The following is a 13,117-nucleotide window of genomic DNA, read 5'->3' on the forward strand; positions in this document are numbered from 1 at the left end:
TGAGAAGTCCACATAGTTCGAGAGAGCAGCATACAATGTCAGTTGTACTGAGTGCCATGCTGACAGTCAAATGTCAACGTGGATGATGACCCCTTCTACAAGGTAGAGCTGGCTTGGTAGTGAGTCTGGCTTACTACCGAAGGAATTAATGCCTCCAAGAGTGGAAAGAAAGGAAGAGGAGGAAAGAAAATAGCCACAATTCCTGAACGGAGTTGTGTGAAATGGAATGGTAAGACTCCTCTTATGTTTCCTTTCATACAAACAAGTCATAAAAATGACTTTGCTCTTTAGCATTCACATCATACTGTTTTCATACTAAGTAACTGTGCATTTATTTTCATGAGGCCAAAATAACATGGTCAGTTTTCGTTTTGTCCGGCTGTGTCCACTGCGATTTTATGCTTCTTTTAATGGTTTTGTGTTAAGTCACTTTTGGTTAGGATGTGGCCACTTTCGATGGTCCTTTAAGATTTCAACTCTCTATTTCCATTATGAAATAAATTGGTTAAAATTAGTTCTGTGCTTTTATCAACTCTTGGAGTTGCCCTCAAAAACTTTAAGCCTCATACAATTTAGTGAAATGAAACGTAAGAGGAGAAGAGGTTGCATTTATTTAGTCCCATTTGGTTTCTGTATGAATTTTCTTGTATTTCCAAATGATTCTGTTTCTCGGTTAATCGAGCTGTAGCAAGCATGAAAATCTATTTAATTATTAGTTGGACCAATGTAATTTTGAATATTTTAATTAATATATTTGTATGCAATTCTATTTATCAGGTTTTACTGAGTTAGTGATGTTACATACTGATTCACTGTGAAATGGAAGATCTGGCTTATCCATTAAATGGTGACTACATTCTGAAGTTCTAAAAATAAAGAAACATTCTGGTTTAAGTCTCTGAGGCAAATAGTATCTGTTTTCCTTTCCCCTCAAATGTTAAGGAACATTTTTGGTTGGTATGTCTAAGTTCTTAAAATAGTTTCCTGAATGAAAAAAACCTGTATCATGACCCTTTGATCCTCTGGTATGCCAAATACCTACAAGTTGTATCCTTTGCTCTTTCCAGATCATTCAACTTAGTAGCTATCTTAGTTTTTCCTCCTCAGCAAGGTATTCCATAGTGGCCCCCAGCTCAGTAATTCACTGGTCATGCACAGTTAAGGTTTCCTCCACTCCTATAAATCTTAGTTTTGTCTGTGTCAGAGTGACATTAAGAACTTTGACATCAACTCCCAAAATGCAAACACCACTCAAAATCTGCCTTGGGAATAGCTTCTCCCTGGTGCTTACCACCATGTCTGAGTTTGGCTGCCGCTCCATACTAAATGAGATGGCATTTAGCCAAGTGGGTTGAAACACGGTTGAGACAACATCATGCTGAGTATTCTGAGTACTGTTTTTATGCTGGCTGTGCTGTGATTTGTGGGAATTACTTTTTTCATTGAGTAAGCATCTTTACTATGAGCTTTACACTCATGTAAACACCAGGAAAGGTAGTTACTTGGCAATTCAACACTCTGCAATACAAAAAATCCATAGCAAATGCCCATTCTGAATCCCGTCACCAGAAATCCTTCAAAGCATTATTCAAGTGTAGGGAGGTACTTAAAGAACTGGACACTAATGGGGAAATATACCAACTATTCCTTAAAATGTGTGTTCAAGATCTTTATGGGAATGTACTTAATGGAAGATGACTGCCACTTCTAAGAGAACAAATGGTTGGAGATTAACATTATCTTAGATAACATTTGGGAGACCAAGCTTTGATGACTATAATTACTCTAAGCACCCATTATAAAATGGTTGTAAAACACCTAAACTCCCAGTTTAAATCACTCTAGTACTGTGTTTTCCAGTGATAAGTCCCAGGCACTTAGAATGGCCTCCCTCCAATGACCTCTGGCTTTCTACCTCCTATTTTTACCCTCCATAAAACCTATCTTTGACTTAGTCTGCCCAACGATGCTTTCTGTGGCTGTGATTTGCTAATATACTTGTGAAGCATCTTGGGATGTGAAGCTATATTAAAAATCCTGCATAAATACACATCATTACTATAAATGTCAAGCTTCAATGTGAATGTGTTACCTATTCTTAAATCTCAACTCATTGAATATAATGATCCATTATTTGTCTGTTTTTTGAGGTGTAAATGAGTATATTGGGTTACTATGCTAGCCATTTAATTCACACCCATTCCAGACTGATATTTGTCCTCAGTAAGCTGGAAGGGGAGATGGAACCACTGGCTAAAGAATGCAGTTTGTGGTGGATACCGAAGGTAGCATTTAGCTGTTAATTCAGGAAAAGAACAGCTGGGATGATGAAGGAAATAAACAATGGTGCAGTAAGCAGGTAGTTTGCTAAAGATTGGGTTAAGGGACATACCTGAGGGTGCTACATGGCATCTAGCCCATGTTACATGGGATCGACACTGATGGCAGTTCAAATTAGGAAATGTTTCTGTCCCCAGACTAATACTCCATCATCTTGGTGAGCGGTAAAAATTATATAGTATTACTAGTTTCACATATTCAAAATAGACTATCTTATGAAGTCTACGTGGTTGGTGCATGCTGCTCAATGCATGGTGTATTGGTTTTGCTTTCAATTTCTTATTAAATTAATCTTCATTTTTTTTTCTATTTTTTGATTTTTCCAGTGGCGAATGCATGGATGAAATTATACACTTTGTTGTTACTCAACCAGGCAGAAACTCTATGTGAGTGCATAATTAGGGGTAGAGCAAATGGTGGTTGAGGTCAATAGTATTTTGTATTGGATATCTCAAGGTAGATTGTTTAAATGAAAATCATTGACATTTTATACAACGTATACCCCAGACTCCTTTACAAGGTGTAACTTGGAAACATTTTGAATTTTTTTTTATATTTGTTCATGGAGCAGGCTGGAACTTCCTGCTGGCTCCTTGAACTAAGTGCTACGCTAGGCCATTTCAGATGGAAGCCGAGGGTCAACTGCATTCGTGGCAGAGGAGCCACCTTGGCTGTGACATATGCAATGAAAGTTGTATCATGAAGGATTGTTGCTGGTTGTTGTTGCAATATTGTTTAAAGTGGAAGAGTCTGCCTGTTGCTGTTTAGAAAAATCACAATAGGAAGAATGTTATCAGTGACAATGCAAGCTTTTTTTTAATTTAGTTACCCAGGTCTTGGTTTGAATTACTGTTTTCCAGAATTGTCAAGACATGGTGTCAGAAGAGCTGGTTGATGAGACTTCTGTTTAGATGGCATACTTGAATTGGATCCCTCCCAATAGCAATAGCATGTGGATATGCAGCATGAACAAGCTGTGTGATTCAACTGAGATACCATGTGAGTGGCTGGATTACCAGGCAAGTAACTTGTCTAACGAGAGAGTGGAAGAAGAAGTTGACGTTGTACATTGATCTGGCCATGCAGATAAATCAGAGCAAACTGATGTAAAGATGTTACTGTATGTGACTGGTCAGAGAACGAGAGAGAAAAAATTGTGTGATATCATAAAATCCTCAAATGAGCCCCTAGAAAATGCACTGGATTCATTATAGGCACATTGTAACCCACCTGGCAATGAAGCAGTTGACTGTTACTGGTTTTTTACACTCAACCAGAAGCAGGGAGAAACCTTTGATACTTAACAGAGTTAAGACTGTGAGCAGAAAATTACAGATAATCAGAGATTGGATTATTTGTGAAATCCAAGAGTCCAGCCTTGGGGAACAATCAGTGCAGGATAGAGTTAGCAATAGAAGAGTGGATACAGACTTGAAAAACTGCAGAGTTATGAAAAACCAGGCTAGAAATATTGGATGGCCAACAGCAGGAAGTACATGCAGTGAAGCATGACACAAAAGGCAGAAAATGGAGAGTGCAGTCATGGTAGCTTAGTTATTCCAAGTATTGTGGACAGCAACATGAGTGGCTGAAAATGAAGTGCTCTGTGTATGTGGAAAAATGCACACAATGTGAAAATCATTTCTATAAACAGTGCAAAATGAAAAGAACATGAAATGTGCATTCAGTATTATCCCAAACCAAGTTAAAGATGGAAGATTAGATTTTTATGGCAGTTCAGCAGTCTCATCATTACCATTATTGACACTAGTTTTTGATTATGTTTAATTCCCTTATATTAAATACCCCAGTTACATTGGTGGGATTTGATCCTGAATCTCTGTCACTTGTCTAGGCCTCAGGATTCTGGTCCAGTAATTTGACCACTTTGCTTCCATACATTATCATATTTAATTAAAGACTAACCCATCTGCAAGTAGTCAACAATGTTTAATTTTTCCATCCTGCAGAAGCCATCAGAAATTTTATTCTTCAAGCCTGACATTCCTAGGTTTTAAAAAAAATAAGCAGTTAATTAGGAAATTTAATCTGGTAGCAGAAATCTCTGCTTGATGCAGTCTTTATATTAACCATGCTTAACAGGTGGCTGTGTAAAAACCCGCATTCAGCAGCTGTTTCACCACTATCACAGCTTCTGCAAAACTGTTTTCCATTTCTGCTTTCCAGCCCTAAAATTCTAACTTTATACAGATCCAGATTTTCCTGGAGCCAAGCGGTGGGGCCCTGAATAATGTAAAGTGATAATATGGATGCACCAGTATAATCCCTGAAACACCTCTGTAAATTTTTGATGGAGAGTAAAACTAACACTCTAAAACATCTTAAAATCTAATAATTACTAAAATTTAAAATATTAATCAAATGATAAATAACAAAATATTCAACCAAACAAAGTAATTAAGAATATTAATTTTATTCTTAATGGTCTTCCTTGCAGTCCCACAGTTGCCTGGTGCGGGATCCGTGTGCATATTCTCTTCATCAATGGTGGAGAAACTCAGAAAGCCCTTGTCCTACTGTTGGGCTCCACAAGGAGTCCAGTCATGGAGTGCAGCCAGGAAATCACCAGCAGAGCTCAGCCAATTGGTTTGGATTTTCCACACTTGTACAAGTGTCCCAAAATTCATTGACACACTGAGAGAAGTTGACAATTCTGGATGGCAAAACCCAGCAAAGTTGGGCCTATGTATTTTTAAATGAGACTTCAGAGCTGAAAGAGGTTAAAAAGTATTGGGCATTTAAAATAAAGCATTAATCATTGTCAATCCTCCGGAAACTAAACCTCGTGGATCTTGGCAGCCACTACTCCTTTCTGTGAAATCATTGATGCTGCAGCTCCTTCAAAAGCGTGAACCTGCAAAACAGTTGAAATTTCAGACATTTTATTATATTTGCAGCAATTAATTGTATGCAAGTTTATTGCTACATTTGAAAACAGAGGGGCTTGTACAGCTTGTCACCATTGCATTGGAGAGCTGACATATTTCACCACACTACCGGCAGCCTTGGAGTCATTATCATTTAATAGGCACACTTGTCTGCTTCTCTCGGTGAGCTGAATCAGTTTTGCAACGGGTGACCTAGGAGGTCTTCCACAGTATTGAGAATAGATGGTCAATGTGCTGCCTGCAAAAATAACTAAAAACTTATCAAGATACTCTTGCTTGACAAGACTTGTGCAGCACTGTGCTCCAAAAGTAGTTACACAAGTCCCTCTTCCAGCTGTCTTCCTTTGCAATCTCTGAACAGTGGAGACATAGGAACTAGAAGTAGACATTTCAGGCGCTGAAGATTGAGCTTGATTGTACTTGTGAATGTATTTCAATTCCAATTTCACACTTTTGTTCCAAATCACTTGGTTCCAAACCCAACAAAATCAATTGACTGTCTTGAAAGTTTCAAATGCCTCATCTTCCACAGCATTTTGGATTTCCACTAACCATTGTGTGAGAAGGAACTTCCTGACTTAATTTACAAACTGTCCTTGTTCCAAATTTACAATTATATCCTGTTGAAATGGATTATTTCATCAAAGGAAATGGTTGCAATGTATCTATCTTTTAAACTTGGCTTCTGTTCCTAAAATGTTATGAAATATATTAACTATTTCAATATAATGTTGACAGATCTATATGCATCCCCTTGGAGGCCAATATATATCACCTGAAATATAGGAGGAAAATGCTGGAAATACTTAGCAGATTGGGCAACATTTGCAGGGAGCAAGACAGATGAAAGGTCTGCTGAAATGTCATTCACCTGAAACTTTAACTCTTTCTATATCCAGAGATGGTGGCCGAGTATTTCTGATATTTTCTATTTATTATTTCTGGTTTTCAGCATCCACAGTACTTCACTTTTGTATTATTTCTCACCTGAGTCCAAAAAGGAAGACAGTGGTCCAGATGTGATTAAATCCAGGTTCAATATAATTGAAGATGACGCTATAGATGTGATGTAACCAAAATTCCGTATGACTGAAGACCGTGTTCCAGATGGGTCATAACCAAGTCTCTGTACTGTTAAAGATGGGGCTGCAGATGTAGTCAGAGCAGATCTGTATAACTGAAGGTGGTGCTCCAGCTTGGGACAGACCAGGTTGCAGTACAGCTGAACTCAGGGCATAACAAAGGCCTGTTGATTATGGTGCTTCAGATGTGACCAGATCAAGTCTGTTCATCTGAAGATATTGCTCCAGATATGGTCTTACCAAGTCACGATGCAATTGAAAATGGGGCACAACCAAGACTCTGTACAAATCAATAGGATGTTCCAGCTGTGGTCAGACTAAGTCACTGTGCAACTGAAGACAATACTCCAGCTATGGTAAGACTAAATATGTACTGCTGATGGTTGTGCTTGAAGTTGGTGCTCCAGATGTACAAATTGGTCTGACTGCAATTTAAGCTTGTTCTCCACATGTAACTGGCGGTCTGTATAGCTGAAAACAATGCTGCAGATGTAGTCAGACTAACATTCCGTACAATTGAAGCATCACTCTTATTCATTTTTTATATATCTGAGCATTAGGTTTTAGTGATTTGGGTACACAGATACCTAAATTTTTGGGTCCCTAACTTTTGATGCTACTGCACATGAAAGCTTCCTGATTTGGCTCTCTGATTTAACATGTATTATGCATTGAACTTAAGGTCCAGCTGCCAGTTTCTCCCAGCCAGTTGGTCTGTCTATGCCCAACGATCCAACATAGGGCCACCCACAAACCTTTCTTCAGTCAACTAATTAACTGTTGGTCATGTGCTGGCATACAGCCATTTGGAGAATCTGGTTCTCTTTTTCCGGCCAAGTACTAACTTTTTTATATTTATATATATACTTTGTTAATAACAGCCTTTGCCAACTTTTATAAACGAACTTCTGGAGAAACACATCACTTCTCTGAAGGGCATGCTAGGGCTGTCCTAAAAAATGCCACTAGGTTAATGATCTACCCTTCACAAATTCACATGGAATCTCTTTGATCAACAGATACCTGTCCATGTACTCATTCTGTGTTTCTGATGATTATGGGCCCTAACAGACAAACCTATGTTCCTGTCAGGTCAGTGCAAAATAGATATTTACAGGGTAATGTATAGGATATGATGTAGTTCTGAATGACACATGATTTCTTATACATTGATTAACCTAGCATTGAATGGTTAAAGGTAGATGGAAACAAAGGTTTTTTTTGTGTATATTAATTAAAGATCACCAACACAAATTCCATGCTATTATTCACAGGAGGTCTAAAGATGATACATCCTACAGAGATTTAAACATCACTTACACAATGTATTGTCCTGTTGTCAAGGTGAAGTTGAGTGTCAAAACCTGTTCCCTTAAAGCTTGGAAGTCTAGCCATCGTTAAAAGGCATATTTTGTGACTAATTGAAGGATAATTGCTGGGGTGATTTCACTCTAAATTGGCAGCTCTTTTTAAAATCTAGACCTTGCAAAAGTCAGAAGAAAACTATGGAAAAAAATAGCAATTTTTTAATATAAATATTAAAACTGGAACACACTCACATATATAAAATCCAGCAACTGCATCTTGATGTTACTGACTCAACTGTTGGGATTGTTTCTCTTATTCAGGCTTCACTGAGCTTTTTAACCTTCAAACCTGGATTATTTGAAATCAAATTCAGATATTTTAAAACCTAGTTGCTTGCACAGCAAAAAAAAGTGTTCCAAATTGTTTTTTTTTTAGTGACATTTAAATAGTCTCAATACAAGTTTTATTGTAGGGATTTTCAAAATAATTGCTCTAATGTATGGCTGAAGGTATCTCCATCTGACATGGCAAAAGCCAAGTTAATATCAGTTATCCATGGACCTTCTAGGATTTTGTTTCACTCTTACAGCCAAGTTAAAAAGAAGTTGCTTTCAAAATTGAATTAATGGAGGAGCATGGTGCACCTTTCAAACTTGTCATCATGTTGTGCCACCAGGGGGAAGAACTGAGCTTTCACTGCTTAGAGGGACAGAAAATATGCACAACATCCCTCAGCTGCTGTTCATATACTGTAGTGTCTGCCATTGGAAGAACCAAGAGTACCAATGACCTGCAAGGTGCCTTGGCCAAGCAACAATAAGTAGTATTAGGTCAGAAAGAGGAAGTCAATAACCAATACCTTCCCTTCAAATTATTTATTTACATCTTTTTCTTCTACACTGAAATGTTTAACATGTTATTAGTATGCTAGCATCCTTTAGAATTAGTTTTTATTTATGCTTAAACCCTCAGTAAGAGGGAGCTAGCTACTTGACTACTGGGGCATCACAGCTGAGCATGATCATGCCAAATAGAATACTATCAGTAACAAGAAGGGGAGTATTGATTGATTTTCCCAAACAAGCACCAGGGAAAAGTAACTTCTAAGGTGGTTCCCTCACATTTAAGAGAATCTTTAACCAATTGGTAGTGTATTGAAATGTGAAACAACAAATACCTGAGCTCTTTAATAGATAACATGGGATGTACATTTTTATTGTAATTACTACATTCCTACCATTTCCTTCCCTTGTAAAAAAAAATAAAATTTTATTGCAATGAATCATTCACTGATAGTTCCTTCTATAAATCAGCCTCAATAAACTGAAACTGTGGTTGAGTCCAAGTTTATGAAACCAAGGGAGATCAGCCATAGCTATGGCTTTAAAAATATAGGACTCCTTAAGTTTCAATATTGATTTCAAGTGATCTATTCAAGTGTTACTTCCAATAAAAAAAAAGGCACTCTATGATAAGAGTTTTGGGGACTGTTCAATCACATAAACAGTTATATGCCAGTGTTAAAATGATAAAGTCTCAGAATCAACATGGGGATCACAGAGGTTATTACATTTATTTGTGCTGAACAGACAGTGATAATCCTTAAAAGGAACCTTCTCAGCAAGCAAGCATTTCCAAGTACAATCAGACAGCTTCTCTAAGTGAATAGCAAAGCAATAAAGTTACACACTCAAGGTACAGGGAGAGCAGTCTAATCATTTTCAAGCTCCCCCACAAACCAAGACTAAAATTCGTAAAATGGCAGAAAAGTTAAAATGTCCAGTCTTTGAGGTGACCAGTCAGAAGAGAACAGTCATATAAAATTTATCTCCCAAAAAAATAAACTATGTATAAAAAAATTTATGATGTTCTCTCTGGTCTACTGGCCATAAACGATTGAATAGGTTTTCAGCTTGAAACTGAGGTAACAGTAGGCCCCAAGAGGTAGTAGTGTGTAATTGATTGTACAACATACAGAGAAATACATGATAAACATTAGCATTTGAGAGGCTTCCCAGAGCTAAATGTCCAACACGTAACAAAAGGCTTCCTTAGGTTGTGTTAGACCAAAACTGAGGTAAAACTTTACAGGGTTCTCTTTTAAATCGAAGTACATGGAATGATTTTCAAACAAATCCTAAGTTTAAAAAATTGCAAGGCAGTTTTTTTTTTGTTGGAGGATTCAATTAATGGAAAAATGTGGGGAAAATACAACTAGTTATTAGCTCAGTCTTCAGTAAACAGACAGGTTAAGCACCATATTGTCTGAGGAGCCAGCCGAGTTTATGCCAAGGTTTTATAAATTCTGACAGAAGCCAGAAGGAATCAGCTTTGGTTGTACTTTGGCTCAACACTAAAGCCTTACTGTCACGGATTCTCCTGAGAAACTACCCCCTCCCCATCTCCCCGGCCCATTAAATGTTAAAAGTAGCAATATTGACAAGCAGAGAAGCAAGATAAAACTCTACATAAGAAGCATTTAAAAATACATCTGGTTGAAACATATTACAAAAAGGTAAAAACAAAGAAATCACATTTGTGTAAAATACATGAAAATATGAATCAAGTACTTTTCTTACAATCTACTAATTTAAACACATATTCTTGATTGAATTATACAAAAAAAAACTGAGCTTGTATTTTTCACCTACAAAGCTTCACGTTTCTTTTGAAGGTTTCAGAATAGAAAGTAATTTAAAATGCTTTAGTGTCCAAGGTTATTTTTTTTCTCTTTTTTTTACAAAAATACTTTGACTAGGGATTAGTTGCAGTCCTAAAATTTTAAATGATATTTTTAAACTGGTGTTGCTAATAACAAGTCTGTTCTTTTTTAATATCTGGAGGTAGGTTTTGGTCAACTGATTAGTCCATTTGCCTTGAATTCATTTGAGGTACAAACTCGGACAGTTATTTTTCAAACACTACTGATAAAAATGAAAAATAAAAGCATTAGAGACATTTCCATTTCATTAATTGTAACATAAGAAAAAAGATCTGTTAAAAAGCAATGAGTAATTCAGTAAAAAAAAATTATATTCAAGTTAAAAGTACAAACGGAAAATGAGTTGCATTAACTGGCACTAAGCAACTCGTAAAAATTCAGCAATTATATTGCAGTATCGAAATGCTTTCAGGTATTCTGGTTTCCTCTATTAATATTTAAACTGCAGAACCAAAATGAATTAACAGGTATCAGTGTTTATCTGTCCATTAGTTTGGAAAAAAAACCTGCATTTATGTGTATAGCAGCATGTACCCGAGAGGCTGTCAAACTAATTGAATTAATCAGAGGTAGTTACAGATAATGGGATAATATTGCAACTGTCACTAAAAGTGCTGGTTTGACTGAGTATTCTTTTGGATTGTTGGGAAGGAGGAGGAATGGTTTGAGGATCAATTGCACAGCACGTGTTCCCAAAATCAAGAAATGTGTTTGCTCAACCTAGCCACATGTCAGTGCTTTGGAGGTAAAGTCACCTGTATATGTGATTCTTACTGGCTGACTGGTGGGGGAAAATCAGTTCCCTTTGTAGGTCTCAATGACTTACACTGAAGTGGAATTTCTTTATTTCTTTTTGTCCCTACAGAGCTGTAAAAAAAAATGTCAATTGTTCATTCTTCCCTTCAGTTACTGAATATAATTTTTAGGTGTTGAGTTAACAGCAGAATTAAATATATATATAAAATCAGCCCTAGGATTTTCCTGAATTACAGTAAGTGAAAAATATCAATTAAAAAAAAGTCTACTTTAAAGTTTCTCTAAGAGCAGTGCCTATCCCTTATCTTTGGTGTTCTATACAGGGTGTTTACTAAGTTAGGGAGGGTGGGTGTTTGGGACATTACTGTCCATCATTTTTACGCAGGAAAATTGGTTCTATCAAATTGCCCATATTTTGGCTGTGCATATGGTGATTTCTTCTTGCATTATTTTGTGCATTGTAATGAAAAATATAACTCTTTTTGACCCACTCACCCTTACTTAGCAGCTCAATAAACTATAAGTATGTTGAGAATAAAAAAAAGAAAACAGTAATTAAATGTTGCATTATTAATCTGTGTCCCCTGTGTTACAGCAGTTTTTTTTCACTAAACCTGGGACTGTGAAGGGATTACAAAAAGGTAGATAGCAAAAGTCTTTCAGAGGATGTGTTTCTCCCCAGGATAAAGTGGACAGACCAATGTTAATTGGGAAAAAAAAAGTGGTCAAGGTAGTGTCTTCTCCCTTCAAAAGACCCAACTGCTGAATGAGGTAGAAGTAAAATAATGTGGTTTCTTAATCTTCCTCTGTGGATTCTTGCGAGGACGTTCCTTCACCCTCTTCCTGCAAACAAAAACAAATTTGTATTATGTCAGACAACCCTTTTTAATAATATTGTCTTGCCCTCCCCTTCCACAGCAACCAGCTCTACAGGCAGTGCTGTTATTATTTTTAATTGCCGAAGTATTTCAGGAGGCCTCCAACCGGATATGCTTAACCACAGATTTGAGAGAGAGTGCATTGATTAAATTCCAGTTAAACCACAATAAATCTCCTACAGCTGATGTCATTACCATGTCTTTGTGGAACTTAAAAGCCTTAAAAAGTTGTAAGGAAAATAGCAGGACATTATAAATTATCCATTTATCATATGTTTGCAGCATTAAATTTGGTTAGCATTCAACATTTACACCCTAAAATAACTCCTCCAAAATAGCCCTTTGAAAAACATCAAAATATTTCACATTTATTTGCTAAAAAAAACTAAAGCTAAAGGCTGTATTATGTGGTTTAACATTTGTCACCTCATAAACTGAGAACTGCCAAGGATGACCACCTTAAAATGGCTTACAACAGTTTCATAGTTAAATAGATTTGATTTTCCACATGGCTTCATTTTGTCTGGGTTGCTAGCTGACACAATTTATAACTCTCTTCCTTTCCCAGGCCACTACAGTACACCATTCAGTAAAGCATGCCTTAAAGCTTGTCTGCATTATATGACCAAGCTTCCATTCATTAGTGTTTGAAACACTTCAGCTGTGAAGGGGCTCCTAAATGCTACCATGTGTGACACTGCTGCACAAGAGCAGCATGGAGAAAAACACTAGGTTTTAATCACAGGCCACTGCTCTGCAATCCTCTTTTCAAAGGTTTCCATGATCCCAAAGACCAAAAAGGGTGTAAATCCAGGAAACAAACACACAGTATTAAATGAATGGAGGACAGTCGCAACATATTACTTTAGCTGCATCCAGCCATCAGATTTCACACCACTTTTGTTTAGTCTGCTTTAGGTTATGTGGGAAATGTGGAGTGCATGAAGTGAAGGCCCCCTGCTAACCTAAGGGCCTCAAATATTTAAGCCAGTAGGCTAATGCCTCTTGACTAGGCAGCAGGCCATGACCCTGGGAGACTCTCTGGGGAACAAGCAACAGAGAAAGATGTAGCTTGATCAAAGCTTTAGCTGGGCTAAAGAGGGCAAAGTCAAGTGTCAGCTG

The 13,117-nt window shown here is 37.1% G+C and overlaps 1 protein-coding gene across 1 annotated transcript in view; it reads right to left on the minus strand.

Annotated features, from left to right (window-relative positions):
• Positions 1–9,188: 9,188 nt before the first annotated feature.
• Positions 9,189–13,117, minus strand: part of hmga2 (high mobility group AT-hook 2) — a 127,464-nt gene continuing 123,535 nt past the window's right edge. The window contains exon 5 of the mRNA XM_052030469.1: positions 9,189–11,960. Coding sequence (XP_051886429.1) covers positions 11,913–11,960 — 48 coding nt within the window. The 3' untranslated portion in view covers positions 9,189–11,912. The remainder of the gene's footprint in view (positions 11,961–13,117) is intronic.

This window comes from Pristis pectinata, chromosome 15 (genome assembly GCF_009764475.1).
Source record: "Pristis pectinata isolate sPriPec2 chromosome 15, sPriPec2.1.pri, whole genome shotgun sequence".
Taxonomy (NCBI): domain Eukaryota; kingdom Metazoa; phylum Chordata; class Chondrichthyes; order Rhinopristiformes; family Pristidae; genus Pristis; species Pristis pectinata.